The 23,061-nt window shown below is 31.9% G+C and overlaps 2 protein-coding genes across 4 annotated transcripts in view; one reads left to right on the top strand and one right to left on the bottom strand.

Moving 5' to 3' along the window:
- The window catches only part of LOC141481911 (PHD finger protein 12-like), a 26,651-nt gene extending 11,446 nt beyond the window's left edge, over positions 1–15,205 (top strand). Inside the window, exons 4-8 of one of the 2 annotated variants that reach the window (XM_074174255.1) lie at positions 1,229–1,476; positions 5,375–5,951; positions 9,549–10,039; positions 13,051–13,283; positions 14,980–15,205. In XM_074174255.1, coding sequence (XP_074030356.1) covers positions 1,229–1,476; positions 5,375–5,951; positions 9,549–10,039; positions 13,051–13,283; positions 14,980–15,118 — 1,688 coding nt within the window. In that variant the 3' untranslated portion in view covers positions 15,119–15,205. Of the gene's footprint in view, positions 1–1,228; positions 1,477–5,374; positions 5,952–9,548; positions 10,040–13,050; positions 13,324–14,979 lie in introns of both variants that reach the window. The other variant, XM_074174256.1, reaches the window with a different exon arrangement.
- Positions 15,195–23,061, bottom strand: LOC141481912 (sn-1-specific diacylglycerol lipase ABHD11-like). Of its 2 annotated transcripts, none has more exons than XM_074174258.1 (4): positions 22,575–23,061; positions 22,289–22,518; positions 22,108–22,239; positions 15,195–15,437 (listed from the first exon to the last, which is right to left on the bottom strand). In XM_074174258.1, the coding sequence occupies exons 1-4, from the start codon at positions 22,986–22,988 to the stop codon at positions 15,290–15,292; spliced, it is 924 nt and encodes a 307-aa protein (XP_074030359.1). In that variant the 5' UTR covers positions 22,989–23,061; the 3' UTR covers positions 15,195–15,289. The 2 variants fall into 2 exon arrangements, with proteins under 2 accessions (XP_074030359.1, XP_074030358.1); XM_074174257.1 differs by lacking the exons at positions 22,108–22,239; positions 22,289–22,518; positions 22,575–23,061 and adding exons at positions 18,514–18,645; positions 18,698–18,927; positions 20,352–20,834.

Raw genomic sequence — 23,061 nt, 5'->3', positions numbered from 1 at the left:
TTTCCTATCTTTCATAAAAGATTTTATCCATTCCAGAAGGAACCCTCTAATGTCAATGTTATATAACTTACTAACCATTATGTCACTGTTTACTGAATCAAACGCCTTAGCCAAGTCAAATAATATTGAAACTACGTACTTCCGCTTATCGATTTCATTGTAAATAAACTCGAATTTTTTAGCAATAGCAGTCTCAACTGATCTAGCTTTTCTAAAACCATGTTGATGATCGGTTAAGACTGAGTCAGTCTGACGTGTACTATAAGTTGAGGTGTTATTAAATTGATTTTTATATTTTTTGTGGATAAGACACACTGTTTCCAAAATGAAAAGACATAACAAAGGTCAGAATTTTCTGCGTCACAAATAATGGGCGGCATGAATTCCTGTAGCTAGTTTGCATAAATGTCTGATGGATCTTTTTTGTAGAAAGAATACCATATTGAAACGAAATTTTGCACAATTTCCCCAGAAACAAATTCCATAACGTAAATAGGACTCAATTTGTGCAAAATAAACTGATCTTGTGACAGTAGTGTCTAACTCTATTGCAACAACTCTTACTGCATGACATCCTGCTGCTTGTCTTTTACATAAGTAGTCGACATGGGAATCAAATTTTAGATTTTCATCAATGAAGAGCCCTAAAAATTTGTTTTTCTCCAAATTTTCAATTTTTACATTTTCCAATTCTACTTCCCCTATGTCACATCTAAACGTGATCACATTTGTTTTATCGATGTTGAATGATGATGATCTTATGTCGACAATGATTTGATCAAGTAAATTGAGGCGGTATTGCTATGCCAGAGGATAGTGGTGTCGTCAGCAAAACATGTGAATTTACCACTTATGTCAACATGGACTAAGTCATTGACATAAATGAGAAACAACACCGGTCCCAAACGGAACCTTGTGGAACCCCACTGCCAATGAAACGTTCCTCTGTTGGAATTTCATCTAATAGAATATTTGAACAAACATACTGAAAGTGGCAATACATAGGTTCCGTAGTCTTAGAAGCAAAAATTCTCTGCTATTAGAATTTCCGGCCATCAGCAGATGTATGTATATAGAACCAAATATTGGTACTGAAGAGGTTCAAAGACATTTTGACACCAGGTACCTAGGTCTTGGTAGAGTACTGATACATGATGTGTTGACTACTCTACTACTCAAAAAAGTCTTTTAGAACAGTTATTTCGAATAACCTCTTGATTTTTTTCAGTGGAAATTCCGTACTCCAAAGTGGGCAGAAAAAATAATAAGGTGTCGAAAGATCATCAGAAAGGACCGAGCGGAATAATACCATTACCTTCAAAAAAGTGCAGCGAATGCAGAAAATCTTGTCGGGTGGCGCCGTTGATATCATGCGATTTTTGTGAGCTGTTCTATCACCTAGATTGTTTGGATCCACCCTTAACTAATCCACCTTCAGGAAGATGGATGTGTCCTCAACATGTTGAACACATTTTGGTAAGTTTTATATACAGTGTCACACATAAAGTCCGCATCAAATGGGATTTTTTTTTTGTTCATCTCTTCAAGCAACTTTTGATATCTCCATAAGGTTGTGCTTTGAAAATGATGCCAAATGACATGCATATGACCGATCAAGTGATTTTTCTTCCCTGTCAAATTTGACATTTTTTCCAAAAAATGTTCAGAAAAGCAGTTATTGCTCGAAATTTCGAAAATCGGTAAAGAGAAAAGATGATTGTTTTTTCATTTTTTACCCATATACCAATTTTTAGCTCTCTAGTTCAAATTTAGTTTTTTTACAGTTTTTCGAAAATTTGACATTTGCTGATTTCTCAAATTTAGCCAAACCTCAACAAAGTTAGTGCTTTATGCCTAACTTATCTTTCCAGGGCATTTTTATTACCAATTGCAATTCTAAATACAACTTATTTCGCAAAAATTGAAAACACCAGAAAAAATTATGCCAAAAATGATGCAAAGTTGATACAGTTTTTAAAAACAGATAAATATTTCACTTTATTTCTACTTTTTGCGAAATAGCTTGATACATAAGCATAATTAAAAAACAATATCAATGAAAAGTCAATAATTTATTCTTTACTACACTTTTCAAACAGTTAAACTTTGATTTACTAATTACGAAAAATTATAACGAAATTAAACCAAGGGTACTGTGGAAACAATTGTACTGAACTGAATAAGCAAAATATTTTATTGTCATACGATATTTGTTGAATAACTCAAAATAGTGTTTATCAGTTTTAGATTTAAAATAGTTTATTCGTTGTCTAGTGTGTTGTTAAAAATGCTGAATCTTCAAGAGAAAACTGAAATCGTTTTAATATGCGGCGAGAATACCGGTCACCGACAAGTAGCTGATATTTTCAATGCCAGACATCCTGCAAGAAATATTTATCAGTCAACAGTTAGTAGGATATTAGCTAAGTTTAAATCTACTGGCTCGGTTGAGAGTAATTTTAGAAAAGCACATCAGCCTTCTAGACATACTGAAGAAGTGGAATTTGAAATATGTTTGGATGTCGTAGAACATAAAAAAACAAGTATTCAAGATATTGCAGATAGAACAGATGTTAACCGAGAGAGAGTACAATGTATTTTACACAAAAATAAATTTACGCCTTATAAACCGAAATTTATCAATACATTAAAAGAAAGGGACTTCGATATGCCCTTGTATTTTTCTTTTTGGTTTCGAAGGGAAAAAGAAGAAAATTATCATTTTCCTTATCAAATTTTATGGACAGATGAAACGACCTTCTCTTCAAATGGCGTTGTGAGCTCGCAAAACTGCAGCTGGTGGGCAAAAGAAAACCCACATTTCGTAATCGAATGTCGAGATCAATATTCGTTTAAGACGAATGTATGGTGTGGCATATTAAACGATCAAATTATGGGACCATACTTTTTTAGACATAATTTAAATTCTGCGGACTACCTACACTTTGTGAATACCGAACTATCTGAAGTTTTGGATAATATGACCCTTCAAGTAAGAAATGTTGTGTGATATCAGTGTGATATTCATACTACAAGGGTGGTTAAAGAGCGTCTTTTGGAAATATTTAGGGGCAAAGTAATCAGTCGCAATATGGAACACTTTTGGCCGCCTAGATCTCCTGATATAACCCCACTAGATTTCTTCTTGTGGGGTTACTTAAAACAAAAGGTGTATAAGCAAAGACCTTTTCGAGATATAAACCATTTAGAGGTAGTTAATCAAGAATGTGTTGTAAGCATGAAACCCCGTAGTATAAAGAATGCAGTTAAAGATGTTTTAAAAAGGACAATTGATTGCAGTGAACGTGGTGGAAGGCACACCGAAATGCGACTTTTTATTTTGTATTTCTATTGGTATTTACATGGTTTAGGCATATGTTTCGATTTGATTTAGTGTTCATAATTTAAATTATAACTTTATTTTAACAGATGTTTGTTAGAATTTTTTACGGTTTAGTTTTCTAGGCAACAAAATCTAAATTGATTTCTGAAGTAATTTTATTCGTTCATACCTCATAAAAGATATTTAGTAAATGTGAAATTACTTTCGTATAATTTCTTCCCTTAGTTTAATTGCTTTGTAATTTTTCGTAATTAGTAAATCAAAGTTTAACTGTTTGAAAAGTGCAGTAAAGAATAAATTATTGACTTTTCATTGATATTGTTTTTTAATTATGCTTATGTATCAAGCTATTTCGCAAAAAGTAGAAATAAAGTGAAACATTTATCTGTTTTTAAAAGCTGTATCAACTGCATCTTTTTTGGCATAATATTTTCTGGTGTTTTAAATTTTTGCAAAATAAGTTGTATTTAGAATTGCAATTGGTAATAAAAATGCGTTGGAAAGATAAGTTAGGCATAAAGCACTAACTTTGTTGAGGTTTGGCTAAATTTGAGAAATCGGCAAATGTCAAATTTTCGAAAAACTGTAAAAAAACTAAAGTTGTACTAGAGAGCTAAAAATTGGTATTTGGGTAAAAAATGAAAAAACAATCATCTTTTCTCTTTACCGATTTTCGAAATTTCGAGCAATAACTGCTTTTCTGAACATTTTTTGGGAAAAATGTCAAATTTGACAGGGAAGAAAAATCACTTGATCGGTCATATGCATGTCATTTGGCATCATTTTTAAATCACAACTTAATGGAGATATCAAAAGTTGCTTGAAGAGATGAACAAAAAAAAATCCCATTCAATGCGGACTTTATGTGTGACACTGTATATCACCTTCAAGTTATTTTTGCTGAAGACTCACTGATTGTCATTAGTGAAATGTAGGTAGCGAATAGAAGGGTGACAAATATTCCAGGTTGATATAGGGTGTTTCCTAACTAGGGTATACATTTCCAGAGGATGTAAAAACCAATAATAATAACTGTCAGAATAATTCAATATCCATTGTGGTATTAGCCGGAGAAGTAGTTGTTTTCTGGCAGGCATTTACCAGAACCTACTGTGTAGGTTAAAAGAGATGAATGTTTCAAGATCCATTACGAAATATCTATTTTCCTTTACTTATGAATTGCCATCTTCAGGCTTATTTTGATTTCTGTTAAGAATATTGGTACTTGAGACGTACTGATTGATATTAAATACCTATAAATCTGTTTCGAGTAAATTTTATAATAAAAAAAATAACATTTCAGGTGGAGTTGATATTACTGATGGAATAGCAATGTCACATGATGTAAAATTTCTAGGTACGATATTAGATGAATCTCTGAATTGGGATCTGCATATTGATGGGGTTTGCAAAAATTTAATGCAGCATTTTCCGTGAAGGAACAAATGAAATTTTGTGTAAATAAAAAAATCTCTTGAGTATATATTTTGTAATGGCATATCCGCATATTTCCTTAAATATAATGGCATGGGGATGCGGTAGAAATTTTAGTATATTATTTGTTGCCCAAAAACACATTATAACACTAATTTTTGAGAGCTGCAAATCCATTCTTATAAGGTAAAATATATCATCAGTTCCATGCATATACATATTCAAATGTGTGACTTATGTAAGAAATAATCTTGCTTCTTTTGAAACGAATGCTTCTTCTCATAATTATCATACACGTCATAGTGGTATGTTAAGGATACCCTCCTGCAAATGAAATAAATTTAAAAATTCTCCAGCATACAGTGCTATCTCACTTTACGATAAATTGAAAAATTCAATCAAGGAGTTCAAATCAAATAAAATCTTCAAGAATAATACGAAAATATTCCTTATAAAAAAATGTTTTTATAGTTTAAAAGACTATTGGGGTCAATAATTTCTTAGTTTCGATTAATGTGAATAATGAGTTCAATTGTTGAATATTCATATTTAGAAAACATCATTGTCCACTTCTAAAATTTGTAATTTTTTCCTCAGGATGCCAAATTGCTAACTTCAGTGTCTGCAACCGAACGAGTAACGATATGGGATAGATTTACAGGTCCCGTTGATCAGGATACGGTAAAATTAGAATTCTTCAGAAAAGTGCACAGAAAACACCCCCCTTTTCGAATAAAAACCCGTTTACCACCAAAAAATACTGTTAAAGTCCCAGAAATGGTAAAGTTCCATTACAAAAAACCAGTGAAGCTGCTTCCGCGACTACGAGACGTGCTAAGATTAGAGTGTTTAGAAAGTAAACGAAAAAACGTGGACCTACTAAGTGAACATGTAGTGAAAATAGAGGAGGAAAATGAAGTGCAAGACAACATTAAGACAGAAGATATTCAAAATGAATATAGTGACAACTGTGATATTAAAAAAGACAGTAGAAAGTTAGACAATGGAACTTCAGAAGAGAACGGTAGCAATATTATCTTGGATAATATCGAATGGACATCTTTAAATGGCTTTGTGAAAAGTGAACATTTGAATGGTGGCTATTTTGAGAAAGAACTCATCAGGAAAGAGCACAGTTTTATCACAGACATGATATCAGGAGTAACAACGGAAAGTGAGTATAACAACACCTGAAAGAATTTTATCTAGAAATTATTGATAGGTTAATGTATAAACAAAGCAAACTTTATTATATTGAATGGTTCTTTGTTCGAAGTTATTGATGAGGTGAGTGAAATATTAGGTATATACAAGTATTGATTTAAACACATACAACAATCTCGAAAATGAAAAATTCATAGATAGAATCTGAAAGAATACTCTCTAGTAATTATTAGTAATTATCATATATTCAGTGATCCTTTTGTTTGATGTTATTGATCAGGGCAGTGAAATGTTAGCAAAATAATTGAGTATTTACTAACAAACTCAGGAGTATTCCCCTTTTTTTCTTCCAAATAAGTTTTTAAAAGAAAAGTCGTGATTTTTGTGAGAGGGGCATGTTTTTGTCTTCAAAAGATCAAATGCATGCTAATGAGGTGTTGAAGACAGGTGTTTTGAAACCTTGAGAATAGTGTATTTCCATTTAAGGTAAAGTTAATATTAATATTCTTTCAAATATCAGTTTATGTAGTATTATTATGAATGATATCGGTTTCAATTCCATAACAATGTTTGAAGTAGAAATTGAATGGGAACAAGTGATTTTCTTATAATTCAATGTTCGCATGAAAGTAGTGTATTTCGTGTATTTCAGTGTTCATGTGAACGTAGTTGTTTGAAAAGAGCTTTTTCTTTTAGTTTATGTTTGAGGAACTGTTCACAACTTTCTAATTTTCCACCTGATTTGTCCCTCATAATATAATCATTCTTTCAAGATTATAAACTTGGTCTAGTAAAAGGCAGATTGTTTGAAATGTTTTATAACACCTGCGAAACCAATTATACAGGGTGTTTCCTAACTACGGTACGAAAATTTAGAGGTCAGTTTTAAGAAAAAAGTTTTTATTAACAAATGTCAGAAGTTGCCTCGTTTCGGAGATACATGGCGTTGAAGTTAAAAAAAAACCTATTTATAAAATATCCTTACACCAATTTCATTGGAATTTGATACAGTTATTTGAAGTAATAAGGCGCTTATTTAGCCCAAACTAGATTGAAATTATTAGTTCCGGTGGCGTCTCAGTGGGCACCACAGCCAACAATATTGAGAGAGAAAAAGACGCTACTGACTTTTTTGTAGTTTTTTATTTCTTCGAATCAAGCAACTAAAAATACAACTATTTCGTCGCTTTTTTTTTCATATCAAGCTTCGTTTTTGAGAAAAAATACTTCTAAAAACTATCCATGGACAACATAAAATAAAAACCAAAAGTAAATAGTAAATAATTTCAACCCTAAAATGAATGAGCAAAATGTCCACCTTCTGATAAAATACACGACTGCAATCTATTTGTCATTGATTGTCTGACACGTTCAAAAATAACTGGAGTATTCCTTATGACATTGCAATTGTCAATTATTCAATTGCTCAGGTAGTTCACATCTAATACAGGAGTTTAAACAAGAACCTTCAGATGACCCTATAAATAGAAATCCAGAGGATTCATATCGGGAGTGCGAGCTGGCCAATTTTGAGGTTCTTCACGTCAAATCCAGCAATTAGTAGGTATGGTTATGCTCACCTGCTCATCTTGCTGGTAGAAAAATGGTCCAGTTAGGTAGTCACCAATCATTCCTACCCAAACGTTCAGCAAAAATTGTTGCTGAAAATGACTTTCTCTAATAACGTGTGGATTTTCGTCGGCCCAAAAATAGTCATTGTGAAGGTTCATAATATCATCTCAAGAAAAATTTGCTTAGTCGGTAAATTGAATATTTGGTAAAAAATTATTATTGTGTGCCATCGTATGAAAATAAATCATTATTCACTACTTGTCAAAACTGACTCGTTCAGTCAAAACTGAATAAAAAAAATCTGATATCCAAGGCCTTATACCGTATTGACGAATTTTTTTGAAGACATGCATAATTTTAAATTCACCTAGTCTCATTGTAAGTACTCTGTAAAATCTATATAATTCTACTGGCAGTAAAAAAATAAAAAAGGTTCCTTATGCCACTGGAAACATCTTATTATAATTCCACTTTTTTCCCTAAATATCGTGATTTGAGTTTCATTTTCATGTAAGTTATTGCATTATTATATTTATGCTTTACATTCATGTGTCGTTACTCAAATCCTAATTAGTTTTTCTGTTATCTTAGCTAGGTTGAGATTAGGACCTGAGTGTTACCTCTTTCAAATAAAAGTTAATCATAACCAATAATAAAAATATTTCCATTAATTTTTCTCATTTTCAGTTCAATTCCAAAACAATTTTTAATGTATTTTTGGGAAAAGAAAGTTTTGGCCTTCTACTTCTCCATCTTGATACATAAGATCGCTCTTGAAAATATAACTTTTCAATTTTAATTTTTAATGTATAAATTGAAAGGGGTATATTTTAAGTGAGATTAATTTTTGGGAAAGGAAAGGATTTCTTCTTCTCCATCTTTATATAAATAAATGTGAAAGATTGCCACATTTTTTTGTATAAAGGTGGAGAAGTAGAAAGCCAAAATCTTTCTTTTCCAATTTTTAATGAATATTACAGTTTTATTACTACCTATAATATTGTCTTGTTATTGTTTATGAGGTAGTATTGAGGTTGAAACTCCATGATAATCTTGCATGAAATTTGGATTACTGCTGAAAGTGGCACTTAAGTGTACTGAACCATTTATTCTGGTTGCACTCAGTATTCTTTTATTACTTATAATCTCCATCTGAGAATGCTATGGAACATATTGTTGAATTTGACAGTTTGATAAATTTGTCACATTCAACTCATTGATAAGTGATGTGTTTTGAGTAATAATAAACCTAGATATATGTATGTATTTATGATATTTTTCTTCAGTATTCAGTAATTGTCAATTATTACTAAAAAACTATTTTGAATTATTGAAAAATGACATAGTATTAGCTCAAAGAATTAATTTCTATTTGCTCAATTTTCCACCTTCAGTTCATTTTGGTAATACATGAAATATGTTTGAAATTTTAATATTCAGAGAAGAATTTCAGTTCATTTTGAAAATTATACAAGTGCCATGAAGTTGTATTATTCGGAGTGAATCAATAACAATTTCATCTGGAAAAACATCACCATCTAAAAGATGGTCGTGTTTATAGATTGAAAATGCCAAAAAATAATCTCTGTAATGATGACAAAATAATTAAGACATTCATTAAATAGATTAAAAAGTTATATCTCGCTAAAAATAGTTTGTTTCTGATACTTGATGTTTTTATTTAATATTCAAAATGTGTCATCTCTGATTTTCTTCTGTCACATTCATAAGACTAATTGTTGTGGAACATACATTTGTAGAAATTTATATGTAGAATTATATGAGACATGGAATGTGATTCATTTTTTCTTGTTTTATTGAGTATGGTTATCTGATGTTATTTTCTATTCTTTGAATCATTACTAAAACACCAACTCATGTTGAAAATATCTCAAACAGCTCTGCCATACCTGTCATGTTCTTTAGATTGAAAAGGTTTTTACTCTATTATAACAGTTTTGAACAGAACTTCTACAATTATAATCTGCCAAATTGAGCAAATTTCATAACAGCATAAGAAACTTTTTCCTTTCAGTTGAGTTGGAATTGAAGCAGTTAGACGACAGAGTCATCAAGCTCCTTGCATACCAGCGTATCCAACAGCTTCTCACTACTTCATCCTCCAACGCTCTTTTCTCTCCAGCCTTTAGGGAAAATCTACGAAATATGCCTCTCCCCAGCGAACTGCTCACTCCTGCTGATATTGATAGAATATCTCGAGTATTTTCGAGTCCAAAAAAGAAAACGAAACCCAAGTCTACCATTAGGGCAAGAGCTATGATGTGCCCAGTGGTTTCGAAGCATTTCTATAATGTTAGAACTACAGAGGTAGATCCAACAGATGTTCGACATGATGACAGCTTTATGGGATTTAGACCAACAGTATCTCTTAGATTTCCTGAAGCTGTAGCTATGCGATATAGGGTTTTAAATATTGGAAAGGGATCTGCTAATGATGTTAATTTGGAGAATTTTGGTATTTGTAATTTCATTGCACCCAAACATGCCACTGTTTTTTTTGATGAGGTGAGTAGAAATCATTGTTGATGTTGTAAATGGAAAACTTTGTTTGCTGAATAATATAAGTGTGCTACGATTCTCAAATGAAATTGATAATAATATCGCAGTTGCATGCTGTGAAATAACGAATCCATCGAATGAAATAGGCTAGCAAAACCTCCCCTGGATTTTTATCGCACATCCATCAGCAAAATTTATTAAATTCTTCCTTAGTAATTCTAGCTGATATTTTCAAACAGTAATTAACTTAGATTGTTCAGCTTCTTAGCAGTTTCCTCACAGATCTATGTACAGAGTTTATTATTACCTGAATAGCTTCCTTCCTTCCTTACTTCAAAATATTTACAGAAGATGTAGAAAAAAAAGCCTCTAACCTCTAAAACTTGTTTTCTGAATTTTTCAAGTATTGTTACTATTTTTTTTTCTGATTCAAGTGAAAAAGCTACTGTGCTAGCGAAACATGTGACATATTTTTATTACATGCTTTATATTAGCTTCACCTGTATGTATGTATGTTTGTAACTCTCAAGTTAGGTTTCTGTATTGACAGAATTATCGTCATTATTGCTTGATCTATTCGCCGGCAGATGGCGCTGTACGTAACCTCATTAATATTTCTTAATCTATTCGCGGGCAGATGGCGCTGTACGTAACTATCAATTATTGTTTAAGCTATTCGCGGACAGATGCCGCTATACGTAACCTCCTTGATAGGTAACAATTTTTTATTGAAAAGTATGGCGCATTTGCTTTTTCAGCTGCAGGAAAACCCGGAAAAACCTGCAGCACCACATCATCTGAAGATCTTGATCCAACAATGTCCTCTCTCTTATAAAACAAAATGTAGGGTGTCTCCAGAGGCTCCAATAAATTCAATGCATCACCAGAACACTTCGTGACACGACTATCGTCAAACTTAAACCAGTCCGTTTCTTCTTTGACCAAGGCGTAATAATGACCAAATTCAACACCAGAACCACTGTGAACAATGACTGCATGAATATTATAATAGTGGTCTGCTAGGTTGAAGTGTTCATCTATTTCGAACCTTCCAAAGAGTTTCTTGCTTCCGTTAGAGGTTGAGTCTTGTTTGAAAATCATCATTGTTATTATTAGATTGACTGCAGCCTCAGCTATACTTGTTTAATTATAACAGTCAGTTAGTTTGGCGCATGTTTGACAATACAGTCGATCATCACCTATTAAAAATTCCATTTTCAGATGATTTAACAATAAGCTTTGCACGGACTGGTAATTAGTCGTATTAGGAAAAGCTAAATGAAGTTCCAGAAATTCACATAAGTTTTCGGTACTTGAAAATTTACCACAAAGTAAACCAGTGAGGATTTTTCCAGCAAAAGATTTACAAACACAAGACGAGATGGGTTGTACGGAATCATTCAGTCCAGAGCGGTCAGGAGTATTGATTTTGCTATTGTTTTGCTCACGAAGAGTATTCAACAAGAACCCCAAGAATTCGGAACAATCCTCTTGTTGTCCTAACGAGTATCTAGTGGACTTCAAAGACTCCAGGAAATCGGTTGGAGGGAAAGATGATACCTTCTTACGAAACTGCAGCTGCATGAACAGTTGTTTGAGTTTGATGAATAAGTTGTTGATAGGTTGTTCAAAAGAAAATCAAAATAAAAAACATATTTTAAGAATTATAAGTGTTAGCGAAATTTTGTACTACAGATGAAATATTTTCAATTACCCGTGATTCAGTACAGAAAAAAGGTTTGAACGAAACGGAAGATACATTTTAAAATCTAATTCGATTATTTGAAAGCAAACCAGAATATGGATTTCAACAATGAAAACTTTATCGTAAATTGTACACCTAAAAAATTCAGTTACTCAAATATTTCAAAAAATCGAAAAATTAGAATTAAGGTGCTGACATACATATCAAATCAAAAGATTGATTTGAAAAATAAAATTATTCGCTAAAAAAATATTTTTACTCCATTAATATTTTGAATGAAACTTCAAATCAAAACATCCAAGACTGAATTGTTTTTTGAAATTATTACTGCAAATTTTCTCTTTACTTCGAAACAAATTGTACAACTGTCCGCCCTCTGTTGGAGACTTACTGCATCTCGGTATTACTATAGAATTTGATACCTCAAACTTTATTATGTTGTTTGAGGGGAATTTTACATTCGTGCGCCGTCCATTAAAGATTTTTAATACTAGTGACTAGAACTTAAAGTAAAAAACAAATAAGCTTATTTAAAAAAAATATTTTTAACTTTTCAGTTCGATGTTCTTCAAAAGCGTGTTTTTTAATTTTTTAAATTATATTTATTCAAATAAAGTTTGTGAAGATCAACTCGTGAGGTGTAGTTTTTGAAATTGATACTATATACTCCCACATCATCAGGTACTATTTCTGGCCACTTATCTCTTCAATATGATTCGAACAGGCTGAAACAGCTGTCTACTGTTGGCTGCATCAATCTATTTTGATTTCATATCGTATTCAAACATATGGATTCTTTTTCCAATGGCATTATTTGCTAAGCGATATATTTTCAAGCTAATCCGATTTCCAAAAGGTATAAAGTGTTGGAAAGATAATTGAAATTCTATCAAACAAGGCATCACAAGATTTTCCCTCTCTATTTGAAAAAAGTTTGCAGCGTCCTATAAGGTGACGAGTGTACCGCTTATGAAAAAGTACTAAAAATGATACCACTTCATGTGGTATCATTTTTAGTACGGAAGGGTTTTTAATATCTGTACTGTACATTAAGAAGAAGAATTTTTGAAACATTTATTTATTCATCATAATATTCAGAAATATACAATTTGAAATATAAAGAATATACATATACTTGAATTAAAATTCTCTACAATGTAGCGTCTAAAAACTCTTCAATGAAGTGATAGGATTGATTTTTCAGAGAATATGTAAATACAAAACTTTTGAAATTTCTGTTATAATTGAGGCTCATTCAAATTCAATCCAAATTCTAGACTATGACTCTTGAACCATTTTTTTTATTTTTCAGTATACGAAGCATTATGAGCTGATAAACTACTCTCCATATGGAACTTATGTCAATAATGTTTTATACTCTAACAATATCTCGCCTAAACGACCCGAAAAGAATGTTTCATCAGACGAAAAGTGTGCCAACTTGGAAATGCAAGTTCGAGAAATTATTGACAAAAAAAGGAGGATTCACAGAATACGCAAGCCATCTTCAGAAGCAAAAATGTCTGCTGTCGATTCTACGGATAAGTATGTTGTTTTGATCATATCTCTGGCTGACACATTTTTTGTAAGTTTTGTCTATTTTTGATCAATGAGTATTGTACGTGCAGGATTTTTACAATTAGTATTTTTGTATAATTTTCAATTTCTCTTGTTTATTACCAGCCTTGTTTAGAATTTAATTTTTAAATAATGGCTAATTGTTCGTATAAAATGAGTTTTCAGTAAGTCTACCATGACTAGTTTGGAATCAGAAACTCTTCTTTGGACACATTCAATTTTTGGAACTATGCTGGTTGTAGCTCCTTGCTTTTTTTTATTTTCTAATTGCTCTAGAATTATTTTTTTTCTTCTTATTCTTTTAATGATGTTGTTTGTGTCCATGACTATACCAACCCATCTACTTCATTGTGCTCGTGGGCAATGGGGAATGTTCCTCAATTTGGGTTATTACAGCAAATACAAGTTAGAACAAAATAAAGTTGAGTTTAATTCATGAGTTTTTCAAATTCACTTCAAAAAGTATTCAAATTGATGTTTCAAATGTTGGGTTTTAATTTTTAAAGGGATTTGTTTCTAATTCACATATTGGCAACAGCGCCTATATCAAGTTGAAATAATTTATACGTATCTAGATATTCTACTTTTAAAAAGGAAAATTATCTTTATAAATCAACAATTAAGGCAAAATATAAATTACAGTTCAATACCACCTTCACAAGCCAAATAAACACAGTTGTTTTGTTATTTATTTATATAGAGGAAGATAGGTTAGGTGCACAAAATGTCATATGTCACAGAATGTCTCGGAACTCGGAACATAAGTAAACAGAACAGCACGCCTCTGAAATATGTCACCTTTGTTTGTCTCATACAGGTAACAGATTCATTGTCCTTTATTAGCTATAACCGATGTTGCCAAATGGTGAAATAGAAACGAATCCCTTCAAATGTTGAATGCATTATTTAATTCCTCTTTTTTTAAGTATTTAAATAATTTTTTAAAGAAAAATATTGAAATGATAAGTTTAAAATGCGTTGTTTTAGAGTTTTTTTATGAAAACTACTTGATTTTCGTCGGGAGGAACATTCCCCATTGTATTCAATTATAATAATGAATTTAATAATCCCAAGAAACATTACATGTTCATAGTGGGGACGATGTGACATACATATTGAAAGAAAAAAAGAACATACTGAGAATAATACTACAAATAAAAATATGTAAAACTACAAAACTGTCAGTCTATTTCAAAATGTGTTAGTGATCACACGTTAAAAGGTAAGACCTCGTTAATCCTTGGCTCGCACAAGATTCGACTTCTCAGGGTTGTCGTTCGTAGGTGTGCTACTGCTGGTTAATGGAAAATAAGATTTTTTTTTAAAACAGATGCATTCTTTAAGTATGTCTTGAATATCGTATAATTCAATTTTTTTTATATTGTTAGGTATTTTATGGTTCAGTGATTGCAGTTTCTGAACCCAGGTAGAGAAACAACAAAATTTAGAGTCGACAATATATAAGACCGATCGATTTCAATGGATGCTTAGCTATTGAAAATTATGACCATTCCTTGTATCTGTTAGTTTTCTCAGAAGGCAATTTATTTGAGATGACTTCTATCATTTTAACTCATTTTGGTATACTTATATAAGTTTTCAAATCAAAAAGCCTTAAATCCAATTCATTTGAACATTAAAAGAAATGGTTTGTCATTTTCAGATTGGAATGTTGCTGCGTCCATAATCCAGATGAACTGAGAAAAGGCTGGGAAGGTTCAGCAATTTTGAATCATGGTTCATTGATACAATTTGGTTGTGTTTCATTTGTTTTCTCAATTGTTGAATGTACAAATCAGTAAAGTAATTTATTGTATATGTATGTATATTGTATAGTATCTTTGGAAATGTGTCATTATTGTAATTAAAAATAGTATATTTTCTTAAAATTCTTTTATTTTTCCCAATATGACTAGTTTATGCCGAAAATGAAATTTTGTAATATATTTGAAAGTGATGGTCTCAAAAAATCACTATTTGTTGATTTTTTTGTTTAGAAAATCTATAGTTACTTTCAGAAACTCTGCAGGTTTTTCACTATGTATCCAATGACCAGCTCCTTCTATGAATTTCAGTTCAGCATTTGGAAATAATTTCAGTATTTTTGGGTAATCACTTTTCCTGAAAAACAAGAGAGATGTAATGAAATATTTTAAAAACAGAATATACTTTCATGATTGCACTTGAAATAAATTGAAAAGAAAATTCATGGTCAAAGGACTCTGAAACACGTCTTCAGTTTGCATTCTTTTAGAATGCTTTTAGAATGTTGGAGTGTCTACATGAAAGCATGGTACTGGATGGAGTCTGTAAATTCATCAGGAATTCGGATCCCCTTCTTGGCATGGTCCGCGGCCATGAGAGATCAGAAATTGGAGCACTTTTCTTTGGGGCAGCTGCCCGAGTAGCTGGTGAACTCGGTTTAGTTTTCGACTGAAACTAGGTGATCACAACTCTGTCACCAAGTTGGAACCTGTTCAGCAAAAGGCTTATATAAAAGCCAATGCAATATTGCAAGACCTTGAAGACCTTGGCTTATCGAAGTGCCTGACTTTCGTTTTCCTCAGATCGAGTGGGCTGGAGTCGTAAACAGGGGTTCATCATGGCTTGCCAGGATGGTGTCTTTAACATCTTAGTCTACCGCAATTCATTTCTTTTGTATCACGATAATGCACCTGGTTACTCGTCATTGCATGTTCGTGATTTTTTGGCAAAAAACAACACCGTAATCATACCTCAGCCACCGTATTCGCCAGATTGGTCCCCAGCGCTTTTTCCTGTCTCCAAAATTGAAGACACCCATGACAGGACGGCGTTTTGTGATGACTTAGGAGATAAAAACTAAATCACTGAGAGAGCTCAAGGACATACCAAAAAGTGCATATTGAAACTTCTTCGAAGCTGGCACAAGTAAAATAAATCGTTTGCAAAAGTAAATATCTCTACATTATTTTTAGGGCTTTATTGAATACTATATGCGGCTTGTAAATACTAGGTATGACAAAAAAACTAATTAGGGCAGCTGCAGTGAATTCCTCGATTTATTTTCAGATACACCGATAACTAACCCTTATCTTTTGAAGCGAGCCAATAGATGCTCGCTGCAATATGTAAGGGCACCTTTGATCATGTGTTGGATTAGAATCCATCTCTACATTTAGATGTTTCATGGAAGAATCCTAAATTTCAAATTGTTCCATTTTTTAATACAATACAATTCTATCATCCATATTTTTGATTACTGGTTTTTGACTATACAGAATGAATAACTTTTTTCGAGATCAATTGCCCTAACACCAAACTGATATTTTTGCACTCGACGCGCGTTTTGCCAACAAAGTTAGCATCCTCAGGAGAAGAAAATTGATACCTAGTCTAGTCTGGTTAGTCCTTATATACTAAAATTTGTTACCTGAGGTTGTATACCTGAAGTCCAATATGGAATTCCTCGGTAATTAACTACATGCAAGTTTTTTGTAATTATTATCTTCCTAACAGAAGATTAAAAAGCGGGCTAAACGGGATGGGTCCCTTATCGCCATTCATGCTGTTTTTACATTTTGCTATTTCTAGATTCTCACATGCATCGAGTAACCTGGTGTCATGCACATGCTTAATCAATTTCAGATTGTTTTCACCAATTATGTGGTCCTTGTCTAGAGCATGTTGGGCGACACTGGATTTTTTTATCCTTCCGTATTTCACGTGTGCACAATGCTCCTTGAAGCGGGTTTTAATCGCTTGTCGGCTCTGGCCGATGTATTTGCTGTTGCAATCTTGACAACTGATGTCGTAAATCCCCGACCTTTCTGTGTTTTCTAGTCTATCTTTTGGATTACCAAGAAGCTGTTGCAATTTATGAGAAGTTTTATATGCAACTTTCATATTTACTTTATCGAATATCTGTTGAAGCCCTCTCGTGTATTGGGGTTCATATGGGATTACTATAAACTTGTTATTACTCTCCTCTTTTTGAAACGTTGAAGATTTACGAAGTGCTTCCTAAACTAGCATTTTCTAATTATCTTGTCAACTATATCTGGGTTAAAACCATTTGCTTCAGCTACATACCGAATCACTCTCTTTTCATTGTCGTACTTATCTTTCTTTAAAGGAAACCTAACCTAACCTGTGTACCAGAAATTGCGGTGCCGCCAATTTGTGTTGTGGACAATGATTCGAGTCATTAATCTTCTGTTAGGAAGAGAATAATTACAAAAAACTTGCATGTAGTTAATTACCGAGGAATTCCATATTGGACTTCAGGTATACAACCTCAGGTAACAAATTTTAGTATATAAGGACTAACCAGACTAGACTAGGTATCAATTTTCTTCACCTGAGGATGCTAACTTTGTTGGCGAAACGCGCGTCGAGTGCAAAAATATCAGTTTGGTGTTAGGGCAATTGATCTCGAAAAAAGTTATTCAACTTTCACACCAAAGGTTCCAATCTCATCGTTACTATACAGAATATCAATTTCGGCTCACAATTAGTTCACTGGAACAAGTTTCTGTGATAAGTGGTCGAATATAATGATTTTTACATTTCACAGGGGCACTTTGTGAGACTTCGAACTTTATCAAATATTTTTTTACTAAATTATTGAATATCTCTGAAACCATTCCTTCGAGAATATCAAGAATCATTTCAAATAATAAAAAAAATGGTATATAAATTTGAGAAAATTGAGCAATGACTATTTTTTCAAAGTCAAGCTTTATTTTTGAGCAGCACTACCAATTGAACAATAGAATAAACTCACTCGTCCTATGGACTCGCAGTTTTGTCAAGCTGGTTGCTCTCACGGTATTGCTAAATAACACAATTTTCTTAAAAAAAATGGAAATTTATTAATAAAATTTTGAGGTCTTTTGATAAATCATTATCAATTAGTTTTTGTGCTACAATTTCAAATTGCTGTACTTTTCGAGACACGTCTAACTAGATTTTGTCAACAATTACCTAGAGAGAAAACATTATAATAAAGTGTATTGTTGAATGTCACAAAATGTTGAAAATGATTTGAATTGATCGATTGGTTCATTTTCATTAGATGAAAATACCTTTACTGTATTTTGAGAATTTTCGCATTAAAATGAGTTTTCATGTGTGTAATGGTTGACTGGGGAATTTAAAAAAGTATATATTGACTGAAAGACTGACAGAGAGAAAAATTATATTTTAAATGTCTTACGGGATATGATCTGATTTCGCACCACCAACAAACAGCACTGGGCCTTCATACTTGATGTTGTATATTTCTGGAAACGTAGATATATATTCAAAATTCTCAACAAGTGCTTGTTCATTGAAACGCCAACTATAACTATTGAATAACATGTTTCAATAAAAAGATGAGTTGAATTTAAGATAACTACCTTCCCTCATTTTTTTGAACTAAATTCGTTAAGATGAATGAAACAAGTTGCTTGTTTCCTACTAGAGTAAACAATTTTTCGCTCAAAATTTTTCTTGTCTCTTGCAGAGTAGTTTTTTCTGGTATCTCAATTCTTTTCAGAATATTCAGAAGTTTTGGAAGTTGTTTGACACTTGGACTACTTGTTATGGGGGAAATATCAGCAACTATGAGTTTCTCAACGAGTTCTGGCTGAAAATGTTAGAGATGACTTACCAAACAGATTTAGGTTACTTATCTATATTCTATATAGTAATATAAATGTGAAAGTTTGTGAGGACCGATGTATGTATGTACGTTTGTGGATCTTTCACGCCTAAACAACTTAACGGATTTAGATGAAACTTTACATAAATACAGCTTATATATCAGAATAACATGTAAGATACAATTTACAAAGGTTTTGTGTAATTTTGTATGTGTATGTATGTTGTAGAGTATTTAATCCTCTACAATATTCATACAAATAGCATAAAAGCCATAGGAAACGAGATTTTTGCAATAAATGTGTAAAAAATCGATTTTCTGACCTTGGAATATCTGTAGTCGCAGACACCCTGTGATAAGTAGGTTCTGAGAGTTTTAGGGTGCCAAAATAAAGGTTTATATAAGTTTATAGCTGACTGACTATCTTACATTTCAAGGTGAAACCCTAATATTCCTGGTGTAATACGGATTGTAAGATATTGGTAGATAGAAATTATTTGATTAAGGTATGTCTAATAAATTCATCACAATTTCAATAATGAATAGAATAGAATTTAATCATTTGTAAAAGCAGAACATAATGTTACAAAATAATTTGGTACACAAATGTTACTACTTCATTAGACTAGTCAACTAAAATCAGAATATATACCTATTTATAAGACTATTTTACATACACAACCTACTTTCAAAGCTAAAATTTGTTAAAAAAGGTTAAAGAGGTCATATTCAGTCATTTAAATTATAATTATTCAATTCTTGCCTCTGAAATCTTATAAAACATCTATTTCTATGTGAAAGAAAGGTTTTGGCTTTCTACTTGTCCATCTTTATGTAAAAAATTTGGAAAACTTCCAAAGTAAGGAAGAAAGCAATTGATCCAAAAAAATGATCTACACATCATGATGATCTACACATCTTTGTGAAAAGTTCATTTTGAAATTGATTACTTCATTCCTTTCTTTGGAAGATTCCCACATTTTTTGTATGAAGATGGAGGTAGAAAGCCAAAACCTCTCTGTCACAAAAATTTTTCTTTCGTTAAGATACATCCCTTTCAATTTAAATTCATTACTATGTTTCAAACAGAATTTTAAGGTCTAGCGATTTGTTTCACTTAAGATTCCATACTTAAAATTATGGCATACATAATCATAACACTTCGACTTATAAATGAAAGAATTTTAGATTTAATTGGGATATCTCTGAGCAAATTCAAAAATTTCAGCCTTATTCTCAATTGCATCTTATATTATTATTATTACTATATGTATTTTAAGTTGTGATGTAATGTTCTATTGTACACTATTGTATAATGTAAATGAATTTTTTTGTAAATGGGGGTGATCCCGTGAAATTATAAATGAATAAAAATTTAAAATCCACATTTTTTCTCTCATTGGTCTTACATATTTGAGTGCAAAAAGCATCGCGGTTCTTCCGCCCATCGAATGGCCCAATAAATTAATTTTTTTCATATCCATTTTGTACATAAACTCTCTTATGTCCATAACCATATCGTCATAAGAATTTTCCGTAGCATGTGGCGAGTCCCCATGATTTCTCGCATCAATAGCAACCACTTTAGATTTGGTGTTTTCGTGACATTTCTTGCAATAACTATTCCAATTATTCTTGGAAGCCATAAATCCATGCAGAACCAAAACAGGAGTTGGTTCCGGGTTTTTATCTGAATAACTCTTCGTCGATTCATATGAAGCATATGCCAATTCTAAATTTTCTTCTCTTTTAATTAAATTTATCTGATGAAATGATTTGGTTCTTGATGAAAAGATGTTCATTTTTAAGGTTTTTGTTAATTTATTCACATGATGATGAAAGGACATGGCTTGATGAAGATGACAAAGATTTTAAGACAGCTGTCAGATAATCAAGAGCCTGCTATTGTATTTGTTTTATTCAATTGCAATCGTATACAAGATCTTTATTAAGTATGTATCTAAATCTTGCAATTTCCACCATGAAAATAGTTTATAATTTTTACATATCATTAATGTTTAGATTTTATTTTCACCAGATTTTCATTTCAGCTCAACACTCTTCAAACTACTTTACATATTTTGGTTTTATTTTTTTGATATATATTTGATGGAATTGGCTGATATTTAAAGAAAATACATAACGTATTCAAGACACACTTTATTGTGAGATTTCCGGTAGTTTTTCAAAAACGTAACACGTTTCGCTATACAATAGTTTATTCAGGCGTGTCTTCACCAACTTAAATCTAAATATTCAATGCTTTAATATGTATTTATAATTTGAAGTACCTATATTTCAAGTACCTGACTTTTACACAATCAATTAATGTTAAATGTGTACCTGACTTTGTAATGTACCTAATGAATGAAATGACTAGAGCTTGTATACCGGTTTCCACATTTGAAAAAATATTCAGTAACAGGGAGTTATTTAATTCTATTTGGTTATTCAGTAAATTTTTTTTTTTTGAAGGGAAATGTATATAATTCAATTCCCAAATTTACAAAAATGAGAAGTTGAAAAGTAAATTACCTGATTCATAAATCTATTTATTTCTAAACATTCTAAAAGATTGAGTTTCAAACTTTTCTCTTCTAAATGTAACACAGCAACAGGAGACACAGTGGTTGGACACAAAAAGAAGTTGTTTGATACAGTTTGAAAAGATTAGAAAATCCCCAGGAGATCTATCCAAGGAAATAATCATGTTTATTGTTAAAATCAGAAGTCCCAAGTCATTACTCGAAATATTGTTCAATGGGGGAAGACTTATTGTGAATTCCTTCACTTTCATTCTTTTTCTAGGGAAATTACACAATTTCATAGTTATCCAAAAATTCAAAATCCCAATTAAGATCATCTTATTCTTATCCGCACACTTGTATGGATAAGAATATGCAAACAAAGCATCCAAGAGATTCAAATTGTACTCTAGGCTGTTGATATTTGAATTAAAAATAATCAACTTTTATGAATTGTTTTTTTTTTTAGTTTATATTGCATTGTTGGTGGTTACCTATGTCAGATTTAATTGAACTTGGCAAAGAGGATACAAAATTTCAACAGTATGTCATTATTACTATAATGCATTATCTTTGACCTACATAAACGAAATATCTATTCAGTACACAATTTTTAATAATAATAATACTCTCAACTTACTGTATGTAATCAGAATTTCCACCAGCAATAAAGAGAACTGGACCATCATAATGTAAATCATCGACCACAGGAAAGTTTGCTATATTATTGAAATTTTTCAATAAAACTGGAATATTAATCCTCCAATTATAACTACAAGAATATATTATAGATATGTATTGACGAAATGCATCTTACAAACCTGCCATTATTTTTCTGAACCAAATTTGTCAACAAGAAGGATCTCAAGGACTTATCGTGAATATGCTTTGCCAACTGTTCTTCAACAAAAGTCCTTGCCTTTGACATAGGCATCTCTGAAGGCAATATTATTGATTCTAGTATTTGAAACAGATGTGGCATACTATCCATACTTGGACTAGTTCTGACAGGTGAAATATCAACAACTACTAACCTTTCGACCAACTCAGGCTAAAATATTTCTATGTTCGCATTTATGGAGACAAATGGAAAACTTTACAACCTACATATTTCAGAGCAAATAACATGACAGCTCTGCCTCCCATGGAATGTCCCATTAAGGCGCCTTTTTTCAAGTTCAGTTGGTCAAACAATGCTTTGATATCATTTGCTAAATATGTGTAAGTATGATTTTCACTGTGAGGACTGTCCCCATGATTTCTTGCATCCATTGCAATTATTTTTCTTGTTGGGTCGAATTTTTGATGGTATGCTTTGCATAAGCTGTTCCAGTTGGATTTTGAGCCAAAAAGACCGTGCATTATCAACAGAGGGCTTGCTTGATTGATTATATCTAAACCGGTGCTCTCATAAGTAGCATAGGCCATTTTGACAGGTTCCAATGCTTCCGAACTGGATACATTTCTGAAAATCTGGTGGGTTCTTTTGGAAAGTATTAAATTGATATTCCTTGAAAACATGTTATTATATAAACCCCTAACTAATTTAGCACATTCACTTTTTTATTTTCAACTTAAAAAATAACCTCCGCAG

This window comes from Leptinotarsa decemlineata, unplaced genomic scaffold (assembly GCF_025532065.1).
Source record: "Leptinotarsa decemlineata unplaced genomic scaffold, Ldec_3_MD MMD2_tig00000514, whole genome shotgun sequence".
In the NCBI taxonomy this organism is placed as follows: Eukaryota; Metazoa; Arthropoda; class Insecta; order Coleoptera; family Chrysomelidae; genus Leptinotarsa; species Leptinotarsa decemlineata.
This window is presented reverse-complemented; position numbering and strand designations above follow the sequence as displayed.